At 39.5% G+C, this 19,026-nt stretch overlaps 2 protein-coding genes across 4 annotated transcripts in view; both read right to left on the bottom strand.

Moving 5' to 3' along the window:
* pals2b (protein associated with LIN7 2, MAGUK p55 family member b) overlaps positions 1-5,306 on the bottom strand; it is a 33,488-nt gene extending 28,182 nt beyond the window's left edge. Inside the window, exon 1 of one of the 3 annotated variants that reach the window (XM_084131477.1) lies at positions 5,177-5,306. The gene's annotated coding sequence lies outside the window, so the exon portion shown is untranslated. The remainder of the gene's footprint in view (positions 1-5,176) is intronic. The other 2 variants (XM_084131476.1, XM_084131475.1) reach the window with 2 other exon arrangements.
* Positions 5,307-11,694: 6,388 nt separating this feature from the next.
* Positions 11,695-13,874, bottom strand: npy (neuropeptide Y). The gene is made up of 4 exons (XM_084132181.1): positions 13,795-13,874; positions 13,299-13,486; positions 12,319-12,396; positions 11,695-12,119 (listed from the first exon to the last, which is right to left on the bottom strand). The coding sequence occupies exons 2-4, from the start codon at positions 13,484-13,486 to the stop codon at positions 12,095-12,097; spliced, it is 291 nt and encodes a 96-aa protein (XP_083988307.1). The 5' UTR covers positions 13,795-13,874; the 3' UTR covers positions 11,695-12,094.
* Between the last annotated feature and the right edge of the window lie 5,152 nt (positions 13,875-19,026).

The following is a 19,026-nucleotide window of genomic DNA, read 5'->3' as shown; positions in this document are numbered from 1 at the left end:
GTTTAACAGGTTACTTCGATTTTTTCTAGTGATAAAGTACACTGTACAAAAAAGTTGTAAGTACAATCAACTTGGATGTTTAAGTTATTTAAACTGACTTAAAAAATGAGTTGAATCTTGTAAACTTATAAAAAAAAGTTGAAAATTGCTTAACTTATTTTGATAAGTTAAAGTAATGTAAAAACATGTTGTCATAACTTTTTGATAATATTTTACAGTGTTTTCAAGCTGTTTAATTCATTAACTTCAATCAATATACAAAAATTAGGCTAATTAAAACAAAATGAATGAATTAAAACTAAATTCATAAAATGATCTTGTCACCATTATGTTCAGTTTGTTTATTCACGTTTCTTTGTCTTTGTTTTCCTGCCACTCATCAGTTAGCATGGACACTAACACTAATCATCACAGGTGTTTGTTATTTTGTCATCATCATGTATTTAAGTTCCGCATTGTGCACACTTCAGTTGTCCGATATTGTTTGTGTTTGGTAAATGTTAAATGTTTACACGCTGTCTCACATGTTGGCTATCTTGTTCTGTGTTGTGTAAATAAATCCTCCTTGTTATATCTTCATCATCATCTTCTTCTTCCTTGGATTAGAGCGTTACAGAATACCGGACCAGATGTATTACGCTGCGAAGTTTGTGGCCAAGAGTCATGAATTTATCATTTTCAGAGGAGTTTTACCGTCTCGCCATCTCCCTCCCCTTCGACTACGAGACCCTGAAGTGTTCTGGATCACCATCCTGTTGACCTCCCAGACACCACTGGTCTGAACTGGAAAGAAGCCATCATCCGGTTTCTATAGAGCGTCCGTCCCCGATCCAGGACACAGCCACACAGACCGCGGAAAATTCGTGTGAGCCCCCGACAGACGGAGAGCTTACACCCGCCGCGACACATCAGTCAGACCCAGAGGAGAAGAGGACCCTTGCCCCGGAAGTGGAGCTCCATCATGAGTCTGACCAGGGGTGTGAACCCGCGACATCAACGGATGAGGGAGTCGTGACTACGGAGGATGATAATTGGCTGATAGACTTCAATGAGGAAGTATCGGCTCCCACCCTATCCCACCAGGTACCTTCATCATCGCTGTTTTTGAACAACACCAATGACTGTATGAACTATGAGATCCTCATTTCATCATTCTACATGGACTGTGTTATTCTTACCGTTTTTCTGTCAAGTTTTGTGTCACCGTGAAGCTCAGCCAGTCCTCCAGCCCCACTGTTGCTGGATGTCTACAGCCCTGCGCTGTCTCCGGGGAGTCCCTGTAGTCTACCTGCAGCGCCCATGCGAGAAAATCCTCCGGCCTATGTCCTCTTCGCTCCATCTCGGCCTGTCGACCTGTCGGCTCCACCGGAGACCCTCAGCATTGTGGCTTCACCAGGTTCCCTCGTCCTGCCAGTTCCCCCTTGTACAGTCGTCACCCTACTTCTGCCAAGGACTTACGGGCAGTCCGCTGCGCTTCGTCCCTCCACCCCTACTGCTGTATCGTGTCACACCAGCTCCACCTGAGCCCTCAGGTACTCTAGCTCTGCCTTCAACTAACGTCACTGTGGCATCGCCTTTGTCTCCAGTACCAGCGATGTCACCTGTGGATCCATCGGCCACGTCTCCGTCGGTCGTCCCCCAGGTTTCGTCAGCCTCGACACCACCTAGGCTCCTCCCTCCACTCCACCATGGACTGTCAGCACTGGAGAGCTCTGGGTCTGTGCCATCTGACTTTTTCCATCATCGCCGCCAGGGAATCGTCGCCATCCTTCCGTCACCATCTCTTTGCTACATCTTTGTCCTCCTCCAAAAACCCCTCCAGCCCTCCCTCTGCTCGTCCTTCATTTACGGCATGAGGTCGCGCCTTGCCAGAGGGGGAAATACTGTCACCATTATGTTTAGTTTTAGTTGCCATGGATTTGTAGTTTGTTTTCATTCATTCACATGTTTTTTTGTTTGTTTTTCCGCCACTCATCAGTTACCATGGACACTAACACTAATTATCCCAGCTGTTCGTTATTTTGTCATCATCATGTATTTAAGTTCCTTCTTGTGCACTCTTCAGTTGTCCGTTATTGTTTGTGTTTGTTTACACGCTTTCTCGCATGTTGGCTATCTCGTTCTGTGTTGTGTTAATAAACCCATGTTATATCTTCATAATCGTCGTCTTCCTTGGATTAGAGCGTTACAGATCTCATGAAGGAAACCCCTAAAAGGTTTTATATGATTATGAACTGCCTGACAGAACCCTTTAAGGTTCTATATAGAACCTTTCCTAGACTGTAGGCACTTTCATGTCAAGTAAAGAAGCTGGAGAGTGTGCTATGCATATTACATGACAGATAAAAATAGGTAGCCAACATACATGTTGAAATAAGATGGATTCTCGAGTCGAGGGACTGTGTAATTCTGAAAGCTTCAGTGAATCTCTGTGCTATTTCTGTGAATTTTGTTTACATGTTACTACTATAGTGAAAACAGCAAAAAAAAAGCCATAGAACATCTGTGCCAAATACTGAAGGAGTTAGTAGATAAAAATTACTTTGGTGTATAAACTCAAAAAACATATCAAAGACCAACAAGGAGAGACAAAGACAAAAATGTTTTCTGTCTACAAAATGATTCTATCTACTGCATTTGTCCTCTAAATAGTGTTTTTTGTAAGAAATCTTCTACTGTGTGTGTGAGCTTCTGTCCTTGTTGAACTTTGACATGCTACTACTATAAAAAGGCATATTTTTGCAAGCTTTTGAAGTCACCATGAAATCAAAATTGACAATTCATATGTTTTATGGAATATTGCAGTATTTTACTATTATTGATTTAGGCTATCTGTGCACATCATTATTATTATTTTTAATTCATGTGCCCTCATACATTTTAATGAAAATAACTCCCCCTCCTACTTGGAGGCAGCACATTTCTTCTCTTCTCTGATGACGTTTACCTACATGAGGGTGGTACAACCTGTCACTCACATGAGATCACAACAATAGCAAACCACAACCATCCAACAATTCCCAAAGGACAAAATCAAGTTCCGCCCTACATTTTTTTTCTTGTTTGAGAAGCTGTTTCACTTGGATATACATCACAATTGGGAAGAAAAGACTATCACAACTTCCGTTTCATGCCAACTTTAAAGACAAAATGTGTCCAGAAAATATTCTGAGTGTCAAAATAAGAGCACTAGAAGACACCATCATAAAACACATAACAAATATATTATTTATCACATTTTTCTAATTTAGCGGGATATGCATCCATTAAAGTTTGTGCACACCAGCTATTATGAATGTCTCTGCAGATCGGTTCTCATAAAGAGGGACTGGTAACATGGCTTTGCCAACAGCCTAATGTCCATCCCACAGTCTGCGCTGCTGACGTCTCAATACTTGATAATTACTGAACTTGATGGAGCGCACACACGCTCGTCTCTGAACAAAGGGAACGGCACATTGCAAACCCCCTCATTACACACAGACACACACTTATTCACTTGCATGAATATGTAGGTCAGTTTGCATGATGAAGTGCCCTGCAAATAAGAGGATTACGCTGATTGTGCCAAAAGCAAAACAAATAATGAAAAGCCACAACAACAATTTTCATCATCTAAAATCATTCTATAAAATATTAACAATATCTATTGTTTTCATTTGTGTTTTTTATGCTTCATATTTTTAATACAATATAATTTTTCCTATTGGGTTGAAGGCAGATGTTATGTAAAAAAAATATAATACAAAATGTAATAGCATAGCATAGCCTACAAAGTAAAGATAGCAAAGTGAAAATGGTAAAAATGTTAGCAAGCAAATAAGCAAATGTTAGATGTTTGATTGTCCTTGTTGACAGATTTGATATTGTGTCTACATGAAGTTTCATTTTTTTTCATAAAAACTGTGAAGAGAGACTTATAATCAGCATATTTACATTTTTGGATGTAGAATTGAATTAATAAATTACATTTATAACATTCCATTTATAACACAACACTGATCAAGTACTTGAGATCATTTATATAGCATAAACTAAAATGCCATGGACAAAATTCTACTATGCAAATAATTAAGACAGATTTACCTTGGATAAGTATTTAATTAGGTAAAATGTATGAATTAAAAGACATTTTGACAAGAAAAAAATCAAAGCATTTTATTTAACAGATTATTTAAATGGAAAATTGTGGAAGGGTGAAAATAATAAAGACCAGAGTCTTGCTCTAATGTTTTCTGATATTTACAGGTAATTGAAGCCACGCCCCTTTGGAACCCCAAGTCTTCTGCGTAATGACGTAGAGGGATTCCCCGGTCACTTCCCAGAAATGTTTACACGGGCAGATGTCCAGGGTTCGGGTGGGAGTAGGACACTGCGTAATTATGAGCTAAGACAGATATTAAGCTAGACTGTACACATATTATGCTCAGTTGAAACATTGACAACCGACAGGTGTCTTTAAAACGACACAATTAAGACCGAAATAAGACCGAAATAAGCTCAAATGCGCAAGGACATCCGCCGTGTCCTCTTCCTACAGAATAGGCCTACCTACAAAGTCTTGTTTCACGTAAAGTCAAACTCGAATCAATTGACAATCGCGAATGTATTCTATTAAAATTTAAGAAGTTGTGTGACATTCCCAAAGAAAATTTTGTCAAGCTCCGCTCCATCAAAACTGCAGCGCGGGACGTTCAGTCCATGAACGATACCACCGGATGGGCAGAAACAGATCAATATCAGCAGAACGAGGCGAACGAAATATATTACTGGCAAAAGATTCTCTATCCTATGCTATGCATTTAAAAACTATTTGTTGCAGATGTTTTCACACGCGCGGCCATTTTTGTTTTATGTTCAAAGCGCAAAACAGACTTAACCTGTTCCACCTGAACCATAACGGGACACTGGACAGATGAGAAGTACATAGTCACTGATCGCCCATCAGTGACCGAACCTGGTGGCTCTCCAAACACTCACACACAGTGCGCGTGCACATAGGCTACAACACGCACAATTCACGCACACTAAAAAGGACAGCTGGGGGCTGGACTTCCGAAGGCAAAGTCATTTCTACTCAAAAGTGTCTCTCTCCAGCACGTGCAATGATACTTTAAAATGAAACACAGCTTGCTCCGATTCCGCACTTCGTAAACAATATGATCACTGCACTCACCTAGGTTGTTCCGAGTTAGAGCTCCGGTTGTCCCGGTCAGATATTCAAAGCTTTCAGTGGTCGTGGGTCCCGTGGCTAACTATTCGGACACACACAATGCCAATCAAACGCTAAGCCTCGCCTTTCGAGTGACGTCGGTGCGAATGGACCAATCAGAACGCGCTCTGGGTTCGCGTCTCGCCCTCTCGCGGCAGATTATGCGAGACAGGGGTATCTGCAGGTCGGAAAGGTAGGGCGTTTCTAAAGGTGAATTGCTACAACAGAAACTTACCCCTACCCCAGGGGTGTCCAATCCTGCTCCTATCTGTCCTGCAAAGTTTAGCTCCAACCCCAATTAAACACACATGAAGCTAATCAAAGTCTTACTAGGCATACTTGAAACTTCCAGACAGGAGTGTTGAGGCAAGTGAGAGCTAAACTCTGCTGGACAGTGGCCCTCCAGGACATAGTTTGGACATGCCTGTCCTAAACCTACCCCACACCCTAACAGGCAGCTTCCGCAACCAACTGTAAAGACATGTTATGAGATTGTGTCTTATTTAGTAGCTAAGAATGAGTAGAGTTCACCTTTGTGGATAAACATATTAGAATGACTTTTAATATAATAAAAATCATATTAGTCAACGACTAAAATCCCTCGACTACACAAGGACAAATGAGACAGGATGATTTGTTTTCCCATACAATTTGCATTGTATTTAACAGGCAAATTGTACAACCCCATTTTCAGAAAAGTTGGGACATTTTGCAAAATGCAATAAAAACCACACTCTGTGATGTGTTAATTCTCTTGAACCTTTTTTTTAACTGACAAAAGTACAATGTTTTCACTGACCAACATCATTGTATTTTGTAAATATAAACAAATTTTGATTTTGATGGCTGCAACACACTCCCAAAAAGTTGGGACAGAGGCAAAATTAAAGTGAAAGATTATATAATATCCAAAGCTGATTTTGAAACAGTCTACAATGAGCAAGTGAATTGGTAGCCTAATAGGTGAGGGTATCCTCATATACACTGCTCAAAAAAATTAAAGGAACACTTTGAAAACACATCAGATCTCAATGGGGAAAAATATCATGCTGGATATCTATACTAATATGAACTGGGTAATGTGTTATGAACAAAAGGATGCCACATCGTTTGATGGAAATGAAAATAATCAACCTACAGAGGATTGAATTCAAAGACACCCCGGAAATCTAAGTGAAAAAATGATGCAGCAGGCTTGTCAATTTTGCTGAAATTTTATTGCAGCAACTCAAAATGGTTCTCAGTAGTTTGTATGGCCCCCACGTGCTTGTATGCATGCCTGACAACGTCGGGACATGCTCCTACTGAGACGACGGATGGTGTCCTGGGGTATTTCCTCCCAGATCTGGACCAGCGCATCACTGAGCTCCTGGACAGTCTGAGGTGCAACCAGGTGATGTCAGATGGACCGAAACACAATGTCCCAGAGGTGTTCTATTGGATGTAGGTCAGGTGAGCGTGGTGGCCCTTCAATGGTATCATTCCTTCATCCTCCAGGAACTGCCTGCATGCTCTCGCCACATGAGGCCGGGCATTGTTGTGCACCAGGAGGAACCCAGGACCCACTGCACCAGCATAGGGTCTGACAATGGATCCAAGGATTTCATCCCAATACCTAATGGCAGTCAGGGTGCCATTGTCTAGCCTGCAGAGGTCTGTGCGTCCCTCCATGGATATGCCTCCCCAGACCCTCACTGACCCACCACCAAACCGGTCATGCTGAACGATGTTACAGGCAGCATAACATTCTCCACGGCTTCTCCAGACCCTTTCCTGTCTGTCACGTGCTCATGGTGAACCTGCTCTCATTTGTGAAAACCACAGGGCACCAGTGGCGGACCTGCCAATTCTGGTGTTCAATGGGAAATGCCAATCGAGCTCCCTGGTGCTGGGCAGTGAGCACAGGGCCCACTAGAGGCCGTCGGGCCCTCAGGCCACCCTCATGAAGTCTGTTTCTGATTGTTTGGTCAGAGACATTCACACCAGTGGCCTGCTGGAGGTCATTTTGTAGGGTTCTGGCAGTGCTCATCATGTTCCTCCTCGCACAAAGGAGAAGATACCGGTCCTGCTGATGGGTTAAGGACCTTCTACCGCCCTGTCCAGCTCTCCTAGAGTAGCTGTCTGTCTTCCTGGAATCTCCTCCATGCTCTTGAGACTGTGCTGGGAGACACAGTAAACCTTCTGGCAATGGCACGTATTGATGAGCCATCCTGAAGGAGCTGGACTGCCTGCGCAACCTCTGTAGGGTCCAGGTATCGCCTCATGCTACCAGTAGTGACACTGACCCTAGCCAAATGCAAAACTGGTGAAAAACAGTCTGAAAAGATGAGTAGGGAAAAAATGTCAGTGGCCTCCACCTGTAAAACCATTCCTGTTTTGGGGGTTGTCTCACTGTTGCCCATCTAGTGCACCTGCTGTTAATTTCATTAACACTAAAGCAGCTGAAACTGATTACCAACCCCCTCTGTTACTTAACTGACCAGATCAATATCCCAGGAGTTTAACTGACTTGATGCTATTCTCTGATTAAAAAGTGTTCCCTTTATTTTTTTGAGCAGTGTATATTACTCATATATATGATTGACTGTAGAGAGCTTCTCACTCTTTGCAAGCAAAGATGGGTTATGGTTCTTTGTGCCAATTATCATGAGAGAATTTTCAAACAATTCAAAAATCACATTTCTCAATGCAAGATTGCAAAGAATTTATGTGTCACAGAGTCAACAACATCGACAGCACCAGACCTCTACACTCCACCCACTCCACAGTCACCAGAGTACTAATCACCGTCACCTGTCACCAATCTTCACTGATCATCACCCAGCACTATATAACACTTCCCAGTGCAGTTCACCATTGTCTGGTCTCGTTGTTCCCTCAAAGAACATTTACCTTTTCACGATACCTTTTCACGATACCTTTTCACGATACCTTTTCACGATACCTTTTCACGATACCTTTTCACGATACCTTTTCACGATACCTTTTCACGATACCTTTTCACGATACCTTTTCACGATACCTTTTCACGATACCTTTTCACGATACCTTTTCACGATACCTTTTCACGATACCTTTTCACGATACCTTTTCACGATACCTTTTCACGATACCTTCCAGAACGATTTGTCTTCAGTCATCTGCTTCCTTCATCCGTCTTCAGTCATCTGCATCAATCTCCATTTCCGAACCTGCAACAGATAAGACCCTTACTCATCCAGTTATCCATCCTGAACACTATATTCATCAGTTACTCACCTGCTTCCATCGTTGCGATCACATACTTCTGCAAATAAACCTGTTGATTACTTTACCTGTGTGAATCCTTCTGTTTCATGACATTATGTCTTTCACCATTTACAATACATAATATTGTGAATAGATTCGGGGAATGCAGAGAAATCTACAAGTACATGTAGGGCAAGGCAAGAAACCTCTGTTGAATGTGCGTAACCTTTGAGCCCTCATACGGCACTGCATGAGAAACCATCTTGCTGCTCTGTTAAATATATCCACATGGGCTCTGAGGTTTTTGAAAACTTGTCACTTAACACAGTCTGACGCTGCATCAAGAAATGCAACTTGAATCTCTGTAGCGCAAGGAGAAATACTGTTTAATGCAGAGATGCTGCTGAGTTCTCTGGGCCTGAGCTCATCTCGGATGGTCTAAAAGACAGTGGAAATGTGTGCTGCGATCAGTTGTGTCCATGTTTCAGCTTGTTTTTGGAAGAAAAAAAAGCTGACTGAGTTTTCAGTCCCATTTAGAAGAAAGGGACCATCCAGACTATCATCAGTGACAGGTGCAAGAGCAAACATCTGTCATGGTATGAGGTGCTTCAGTGCATCACGTGTATATTTGGATTGTACAGAGACATAAACTGCCATCAAGATGACATCTTTCCTGGGAAGCAAGACAATGCCAGGCCTCATTCAGCATGTTCTACAACAGTGGTTTCTTACACACTTTACACCATAGAGTGGATGTGCTTGACTGCAGTCCAGATCTGTCTCTTATTGAAAATGTATGGCTTATCATGAAAAAAGGAGAATCAGACAACGACGACCACGGACTGTTGAGCAGATGTTTTATATTAGGTGAGATTAGGCAAAAATTCAACTTGCAAAACCGCAACAGTTAGTATTCTTAATTCCCAAATGATTAAAACGTGTATTTAAAAGGAAAGGTGATGTGACGCAGTGGTAATCATGCCTCTGTCCCAACTTTTTTGGAGTTTGTAGCAGCCACCAAAATAAAATAAAAATTATTTTTACAAAATACAATTAAGTTGGTCAGTGAAAACATTGGAAATATTTTATTTGAACATTTTTCAGTTAAACAAATTAAGGTTTAAGAGAATTGACAAATCACAGATTCTTGATTATTATTGCATTTGACAAAATGTCCCAACTTTTCTGAAAATGGGGTTTGTAAGTTGCAATAGAGAGCTCTCTTTTATCTCTTAACTTTTTTAGGGGGAAAGAGATATGAGTTTATACCTATTATAATATATAATTTTGACTTATTCATATAAATAAAATTTGCAAGACTATAAAGGTGACAGCTTTACGAAAATGGACAAGCAAGAGACTGGATGCTCAAACGCACACAAGAGGGCGCACTTTCTACAAAATATTTTTGAAGTTTTCTCTAGTGACTAGTCTACTAGTGTTGTTAAATGTCTCATGGAGAGAGTGTCTCTGGTGCAGGACAGAGGCGTTTAGTGAAGGTATCTGCACCCCTAGCATCAGTAAATGCATCAATGTTGTATGAGTAGTAGGCCTATCTCTTTAGGGATTTGGACAAAGGGCTCCACCACTTTTTTTGTGTGGGCATGTAAACTGTTATTTTTTTGATAGCATGTGCTGGCAGTGACAAGTAAACCTCTGAAAGTTGGATCACTATACGATCAGATTATACAGCCCATTTTGAACAGTTGAATCCATGTTTTTATTATAACTTGTAACGTACCCCTTGCCATCCACAAAGTAGTCTGTATAATCCAAACTGAATCAAATTGATACTAAAATCATCTGCTTACAGACATACACAACATAACCATGTCAGTAAGGAATAATAACGATAAATAGACTATGTCCAGAATAGATCACTAACATGGCTACTACTTGTACTATTTCTGTAGTACGTACTGTGCATAGTATGCAAATTTTGTATTCAATGCATGGAATACCTGGATCACTATTTCCCAAAATATGCTGTATATGCAACTGAACACCACTCACAATTAAGCATGCAATTTAATGAGGTCATTTGACAATATTGCTGTTGATGTACACTTTCGCATACTACTTTTAAAAATAGTAAGCAGTATGCAATTTATATTACTGTTATATTACATATTACATTTTTGCTTTGCACTGTTGAAATTCTTTGACCGCAAGCATTTCAGTGCACTGGGATTGATTTTGACAATGGGACAGTCCTACAAAACTCCCAGCTATGCGCTTACTTTTGAACTAGGTTTGATTGAGACACAACCTACCCTGTAGTATGCAAAAAGCAATACAGAATATGCAGTATTCATAACATGGAAAATTCCCATATGTGACCTATTCTTCTGCTTAGATTCTTTAGTACACATCTGATGGACACTACTATCCCATAATCCCATGGAAGAGATATTGACATATTCGTAAATGCCAGGGAATAGCCTTTGTGGCTAACGTTGTAGTTTGTGTGGCAATGGCAACCGGGTGGATAGTGTGTCCAGATCCTTCTACACATGTGTATAGATAGAGAGTAGTACTCTAACAGTCGGACTAAACTACACACTGAAAATATATGCACTGGTTAACGAAGGACAGGTGAAATAGGCACAATTACTATGACAGGAAACAGGAAATGAAATACATGACCTAGACAAAAAGTCAATTACATAAAGTGTTAACTAGGGATAGACCAGGAGCTATACGTGACAAGTAGAGTCAAACCTGAAGATAATAAAACATTGAAGAAGATAATAAAACATTGAAGCCTTGAAAAGCAAACATTTGCATATGATGTGGATCAGCTCTTATACAATTTTAATGCTTTGAACGTCACATTTTCGTCACCTGCATGATGAATGTAAGTGCCTTTTACGGCACCTTTAATGTCCAAAGTATATCAGTAATTGTGCCATGGACTTTTTCTAATTTATAAAGATCACTTCCTGATCAATCGAAACAACCAATATGACCAACGGGCCATTTGTTGCCATTTAAAATTGAACAACTTCAATCAACCTTGAAACATTTAGCCTCAGAACAATGAAGCTCTAGAGAATTGTTTAAGGAAGGGCTGTTTTTAAAATATAGCCTACTATAACTTTTAATATGTTTTTTTCTAATTTACCTTTTTTTTTCTTTTTTCTTTTTTTTTTTTTGGAAACTGCCAGGAAACAATTGTATTAAGCTCTGAGTATTCTTAAACTTGACTGATATGTTTTTATTGAAAGGAGAACACAGGAAACAAAGACGACTCATTCAAATATAGTGAACTTTATTAGCACTGTTATACTGTACAGTTAGTAATGTTCTCTTTTGATATTTGGGATTACAATGGACACAACACGCATAGACACAGTAAGTCTCTGTACAATTGTCTTGTTGGGCGGCTGACTGATCTCTGATGAGTCCAGAGCGGGCACACGTCAACAAGGCCATATTCAGTGGAACCATATCTTAGCATTTCACATAGACGCACACTGGTACAGACATAAGGATTTGAATGTTCTGCAGTGTTTTCACTATTCTGATTATGGCTGTGGTACTTCACAGAAAGTTGTTGATCTTGATGATACAGAAGATTTCAATTTGATGAGATTTGGTGACCATATAACAGGATGACACATGGATATGACTGTGTTAACACAATTGCTGAGATCACCACACCAAATGGTCCTCATATCTGTGGATAAACAGCCATAAATTCTTATAATCAAACAACAACAAAAAACTTTTTACACAATAAAGTGTTCACTGTTACACTTGATGTTTTTATTGTTTAGCTACTTAAGAATGGTGAATGGAACACTATGATAATAACATTGTCATAAAAGAATAATTAATTAATTATAAGCTGTCTAAAGTCAGTTTATAAGCCTTACCTGGTCTGAGGATGGGACTCTGTTTCACCAATCAGAAGGTCTGATATTAAGGTGTCAGCGCTGGACCTTTTGCCATACCTGTCAAACAGAACAAATACATCAAAATCACAGCAGTGTAAGAATGATACAGTGGGCTACTTATGAGTGGAGTTAACTTTTGTAAAATCATTTTGTCTTTTTGCGCTTAACATTTGTAAAACATCAACTTTCTTCACGATTTCTACTTACCGTGGAGTAAAATAATACGCACTAACTGACTGTAAAGAACTAGTTACTGAAACTACGAAAATGAAGCTAAAACATGAGCTCATTAATACTAATATGAAACAATATTCCTGCCCCCATTCTAGATAACATAGATCCCAATGTCAATTTAAACTTGATTCCCACAACTAAAGTTTACGCTTAGAATGAAGTGCATCGTTTCCATTTCCACGTGCAGTCTAATCTATGTTCTTCCTTTTTCTTTAAGCGGAAGGAAAACAATAGGCTACTTTAGTTATGCGAAGGGATTTGAGTTTATTTGTAACCGTTCCTTAGTAGCCTATTTCTCTTTGTTACTTCGCTTGCTTTCAAAACTGTGTATTTCGTCACGTCAATAATTAAAGAAGGGCAATCAGCGATGAATTTTAGTAAGTACAAAACCACATCCCGCTGTTAAACACATTTTAAGCGCTGTGTAGTGCGCAGTCAATTAGAGAGTCAGCGGGGGTTTATCTATGGATTAATCCAGTGCTTTTGAAAAGAAAGAAATGGAACTATAGTTTTCCAGTCCCCATGCAGTTGCTTCAAGGTAGAAAGCCCATTTTGGGGTTTTTAAAATAGGCTACAGATTAACTTTTGTCGGTCAAAAAAATAGGCTAAGCGATGTTGTTGAGAGAAGAAAGAAAAGGAACAACTTGAGAAAGAATTTTTAAACATTTCCATCCAATTCTTTTGAGAAGTAGCCTAATTATTATACGTAAACGTAAAGAGCTCACCTCTGCCTTGTTATGAGGTTGATGTAGTGTCTTAGTGCAGAATAATACTTGGCGAGCTCCTCTGCAGGTGCCTCCTCTCCAGGGTTGTCAGGTTTTGTTGGATACCCTTCCGTAAGAGTTCCCAAGCAGGCGAACAAGAGGAAGGCGCACGCTGCCCAACCGATCCACATTTTCATGTTTGGATGCATCTGAGATAAAAAAAATAAATAAATAATAATAATAATAATAAAACAAAAGTGTTTGTGCTAATACGTAATCTAATGTTCTAAAAACTAACTCATATAATCACAAATCTTAACAGAAGACGTTTGGGCTGGACTGTGGTCTGCATTAAACTAGAAATTATGTTTTATGGTATTAATAGCGATATTTAATATTACTAGCATAATAGAGATATTTCATAAAAGCTACATTTAATTACTTTCTAAAATAAATAAAACTTAATCAAATAAAGCTTCCAAATAATGTAAAAGCATTATATAAATGGTGCACTTACTTTTCCTTGTATGAGGTCTTGATTGCACTTCTTGCTCGGTGGGTCTCGACTTCTCTGATTTTCTGCATTCTGTGTCGTGTGTCGTCTGGTTTTATACCTGTACGGCTCGTGCCATAAAGAGCGGAGCCCACGCGCAATTGCGCGCGATTCTTTTGATGCGCGCGAGCCCGCGTCACGGATTAAAACCTCTGTCATCACTGCTTTAAAACGCGCTTGTTTGGTCCTCATTTGAATGCGTGGGAGGTTATTTAGGAACGGTATTTTGCACTAAACACAAGAAGTTCGAATCATGATCTAAAACTTCCAGCTTTATTCACTTGTTTCACCTTTTAAACTTCTTCAGTTGTTCTGATGTTCTTTACTAAAATGGCATCCTGATATCTACACGCTGAACCTGATAGGCAACGTTTCAATTATCCCATAGAACAAACAAAGAGTCCATTTATGATTATCATGCTATGTTATTTATAATGCCATAAGAGCTTTATTGCTCTTTCATAACTCGGTTCTGTTTCAATGAAGCATTTGTCTCAGATGTTTCCCCTTAAAATTATAGAAGGAACACAAATGAGTGTCATTTACAAGTGTCAACATACAATATGATTAATAAAGTTATAAAATGAATGTGGATAGCTTATAGCCTTTGAATGAGTTTTATAAAAAAATGTTTCAGATCATATTATAATCTTATGAAAATCTGACTTTTGATTGCAGACTGGGTATTTTGTCATTTCTGAGAACAGCATGAGACATCGTTCGAGAAGACACAGTGTATTACTGGGGTCTTTTTCTCAAATGGAAAATCAGAAAAACTGGAAAGGGATTTTCCCCCCCTCCATGATTCTCTTATAGGAAAAATAATGAAGTAAAATGGACATCCCCCAAAAACTATGCATACAATGATGTGTGTTTTTGAAGTCAGATGAAATTAATGATAAAAAAAAAAAAACACCTTGAAATGGAGAGGAAATGAAAAGCATTTAATTTATTCAAGCATGACATGAAACTGGGTCAAAATGCATTAGTTTTGCCGGAGCTAAAAAAACATGGCCATTGTGCTCAAATCATAGGATAAAAGGAGTTAGAATGTGAAATTTTGGATTGTATGTGTGCTCTGTTGAGAACTTTGCATGGATTATTTGTCAGTATAACCGCAGTACGTCAGTCATTGCAGAGAGACTTTATGCATCATACCACATCATGGCTTTGCTCTCTTGTTGAAAAATATTTTCACTGTAACCTGTCCCCTCCTTTTTTTCTACTCTTTATCTGAGTACATCTGAGTGTGTTGCACTCGTCAAAGGCAAACTGTCTTGTCATGAATGACAATATAATATGTTCTTTGTGTTGTTGAATGAGGCTGTGTTGTGATAAGGAAAATGTTGTGGGGCCAGAATGTTTTTCTTTGTCAACAACTGTAGATAATTACATGCACAATCAATTTTTTAGTTGTTATTACATAGGGCAGTGTGTCCCATTTTACCTCTTTCACTTTTTTGGTGTTTTTGTTATCTCTCTCTCTCTCTCTCTCTGCCAATCTCTCTTTCACACTGAGCTGATGAACAGTATAGAGCTTTGAAAGGAAGCACCTCAAAAATTCATCTCCAGAATTCGCCAATTCATCTCCATTTATTGCTGCACATCTGCTTCCACTCACTCAAACGTATTCATTTTACTAACCCTTACTAACACTTGCGGCTCCAGTTTATATTCTTTCTGTTTTTGCAGCAACCACTGCTTTAGTGTATGTATATATGTATATGTGTGTGTGTGTGTGTGTTTGTGTTTGTGTGTATACTGTATGTGTGTTTGTGTGTGTCTGTGTGTATATATATTTTGTGAATAACGCTCAGGGAACAGCAAGGAGGCACTATATGTTCCCTTTTAAGGTTGAAAATGTAATAATTATTGTACTTTTTTTCTTGACTGTGAAAGTGGGGATATATATATATATATATATATATATATATACTGTATATAAGTATTTTTCTATGTACACAAAAGGCCTACTTCTCTCAAATATTGTTCACAAATCTGTCTAAATCTGTGTTAGTGAGCACTTCTCCTTTGCCGAGATAATCCGAAAACGAGTCAGTATCTGGTGTGGCCACCATTTGCCTCACGCAGTGCAACACATCTCCTTCGCATAGAGTTGATCAGGTTGTTGATTGTGGCCTGTGGAATGTTGGTCCACTCCTCTTCAATGACTGTGCAAAGTTGCTGGATATTGGCAGGACCTGGAACACACTGTCGTATACGCCGATCCAGAGCATCCAAAACATGCTCAATGGGTGACATGTCCGGTGAGTATGCTGGCCATGCAAGAACTGGGATGTTTTCAGCTTCCAGGAATTGTGTACAGATCCCTGCAACATGGGGCCGTGCATTATCATGCTGCAACATGAGGTGATGGTCATGGATGAATGGCACAACAATGGGCCTCAGGATCTCGTCACGGTATCTCTGTGCATCTCTGTGCAAAATGCCATCAATAAAATGCACCTGTGTTCGTTGTCCATAACATACGCCTGCCCATACCATAACCCCACCGCCACCATGGGCCACTCGATCCACAACATTGACATCAGCAAACCACTCACCCACACGACGACATACACGCTGTCTGCCATCTGCCCTGTACAGTGAAAACCGGGATTCATCCGTGAAGAGGACACCTCTCCAGCCATTGAATGTGAGCATTTGCCCACTCAAGTCGGTTACGACGACGAACTGCAGTCAGATCGAGACCCCAATGAGGACGACGAGTATGCAGCATGAGCATGAGCTTCCCTGAGACGGTTTCTGACCGTTTGTGCAGAAATTCTTTGGTTATGTCTCAGACGATCTTGGAGGTGAAGATGCTGGATGTGGAGGTCCTGGGCTGGAGTGGTTACACGTGGTCTGCGTTTGTGAGGCCGGTTGGATGTACAGCCAAATTCTCTGAAACGCCTTTGGAGATGGCTTATGGTAGAGAAATGAACATTCAATTCAAGGACAACAGCTCTGGTGGACATTCCTGCAGTCAGCATGCCAATTGTACGCTCGCTCAAAACTTGCGACATCTGTGGCATTGTGCTGTGTGATAAAACTGCACATTTTAGAGTGGCCTTTTATTGTGGCCAGCCCAAGGCACACCTGTGCAATAATCATGCTGTCTAATCAGCATCTTGATATGCCAAACCTGTGAGGTGGATGGATTATCTCGGCAAAGGAGAAGTGCTCACTAACACAGATTTAGACAGATTTGTGAACAATATTTGAGAGAAATAGGCCATTTGTGTACATAGAAAAAGTATTAGATCTTTGAGTTCAGCTCATGAAAAATGGGGGCAAAAACAAAAATGTTGCATTTATAATTTTGTATATATTATATATATATATATATATATATATATATATATATATATATATATATATATATATATCCCCACTTTCACAGTCAAGAAAAAAAGTACAATAATTACATTTTCAACCTTAAAAGGGAACATATAGTGCCTCCTTGCTGTAACACATAGCCCCCCCCCCCACGTTCCCAGAGCGTTATTCACAAAATATTACAGCTTGCTTTGAAAACATAACAGCATGGTCTATTGATTATTGAACACTATAAAATGTTCTGTCTACATTGTTATGTTGAGGTAACCGCATGATAATAGCCTGAAACATGTGTATTGAGTTTGCGGTTTAAATCTGATGCTAAAAAATTGAGTTAAAAGAAGTAGCATTTAAAGGACCACATTACGTCAGAACAAATTTCCTAGAAAATAATGTGCCTGTGATTATTGTGTTTTATAAGCTTTATTCAACCGTAGAAAAAATATCATTTAACTAAAATGATAAGTGTGTGTATGTGTGTACATTTTAAGAAGCAATCTTTCAAGAAAATAAAGGACAGAAGCGAACCACAGATATACTGGTGCTGTGGTGCCACCTGTCTCCTCCAGTGCTTAGCCTTCAGGCTTGAGCAAAGTCACAGGTCAGACTCAAAGGTGAGAAATAACTTTAATGAAACCTGCTGCATCTCTGTCTGACCCGTAAACTCATGTCTTAGAGCTGCCAATCCAATAATGTCTGTCAAGAAAGCAGGTAAACTGGGATCGTGGCGTTTTTTTCATCACCTGTTCATTCCTATACACAAACATGTCTGTATATATACCAGAATCAAAAACATCAAAACAATTCCCAATTTCCCAAATAGAATTTTAGAGCTGCATTAGTGGTGGGGATTTATCAATGAGTCTTTCTGCAGGTTACAAAGATATGCCAGTAAGTGGTAACAGGTTCCTGTCTTTATGTTAATCAAGCTATTGACTTGTTCATTCAACCAATTTGTTCAAAAACATGAATCACCCTGTGTTCCATTCTGAAGGTCTAATATGCCTTAATCCCTTCGAAGGGTTTACCCTCCAGAGTGAGAGATTCGAAGGGATGAAGGGTGTAGGGTGACTTTTGCATCATCTTGCCGAGCCAATTAAGGAGGCGCCATTATTGTACAATAGAGTGCAACAGTTGGTTTATAGAATTCAACTTTTTTTCCCCCAAGTTGATTTTCAATAATATACAAACTTTTAAAGACAGCCCTACTGTGAGCTACAAGGATGTTTAATGATGGCATTTGCTTCAGCTGAAGCTGTCAGCCCACATCATTTTAATTTATTTCTAAAATAATTGTGTTTTACATTGGAATTTGTGGTGAAAAACTACATTACCCATGATGCTGTACAGAAAATTCCACCAATCAGAGAGTTGCCACTATCAAAATGCAGCAAAAGAGCTCTTTGGTTCTGCCCACTAATAAATACTTAATAATACTAAATAATAAATAATACTTAAAGTCCCCCGTGGTGAAAATAAAGTATTTAATGTTGTTTATATGTTTGTGTGGTGTTTTTAATGTGCTTTAAGACTAACCATGTGCAAATTCATAATTCAACACCATTGCTTGAGTATTTTCTCTTTAAAACTGCATTGATCTAAAGACAGTCTTAAAAACGCAGTTTGAAATCGCTGGTGTTTCTGACGTCACAAACTACCTTGTAACCAATTACGTCAATGTGCCAGCGGGATTTAGCATATCATTAACTGATGTAGTGGAATCTCAAGAAAAGCCATGCAGGTTATCCCGGTATATGTTTCTGTTGATGTGAATATAGAATATAGAGGGTGTATGATGTATTACAATGTTATGATGAACTACACTGTAAAAACTAAAGGAGCCTCAAATATCCTGTC

This window comes from Abramis brama (assembly GCF_963993115.1).
Source record: "Abramis brama genome assembly, chromosome: 12".
Classification (NCBI taxonomy): Eukaryota; Metazoa; Chordata; class Actinopteri; order Cypriniformes; family Leuciscidae; genus Abramis; species Abramis brama.
Note: the sequence above shows the minus strand (reverse complement) of the source record. Positions and strands in the feature narration are given on the sequence as shown.

Coding starts and splice junctions, on each gene's coding strand:
- npy (XM_084132181.1), bottom strand. CDS start 13,486: ATGCATCCAAACATGAAAATGTGGATCGGTTGGGCAGCGTGCGCCTTC. Junction 12,397..13,298: donor AACCTCATAACAAGGCAGAG/GTGAGCTCTTTA, acceptor TCTGTTTGACAG/GTATGGCAAAAGGTCCAGCG. Junction 12,120..12,318: donor GAGTCCCATCCTCAGACCAG/GTAAGGCTTATA, acceptor GTTTATCCACAG/ATATGAGGACCATTTGGTGT.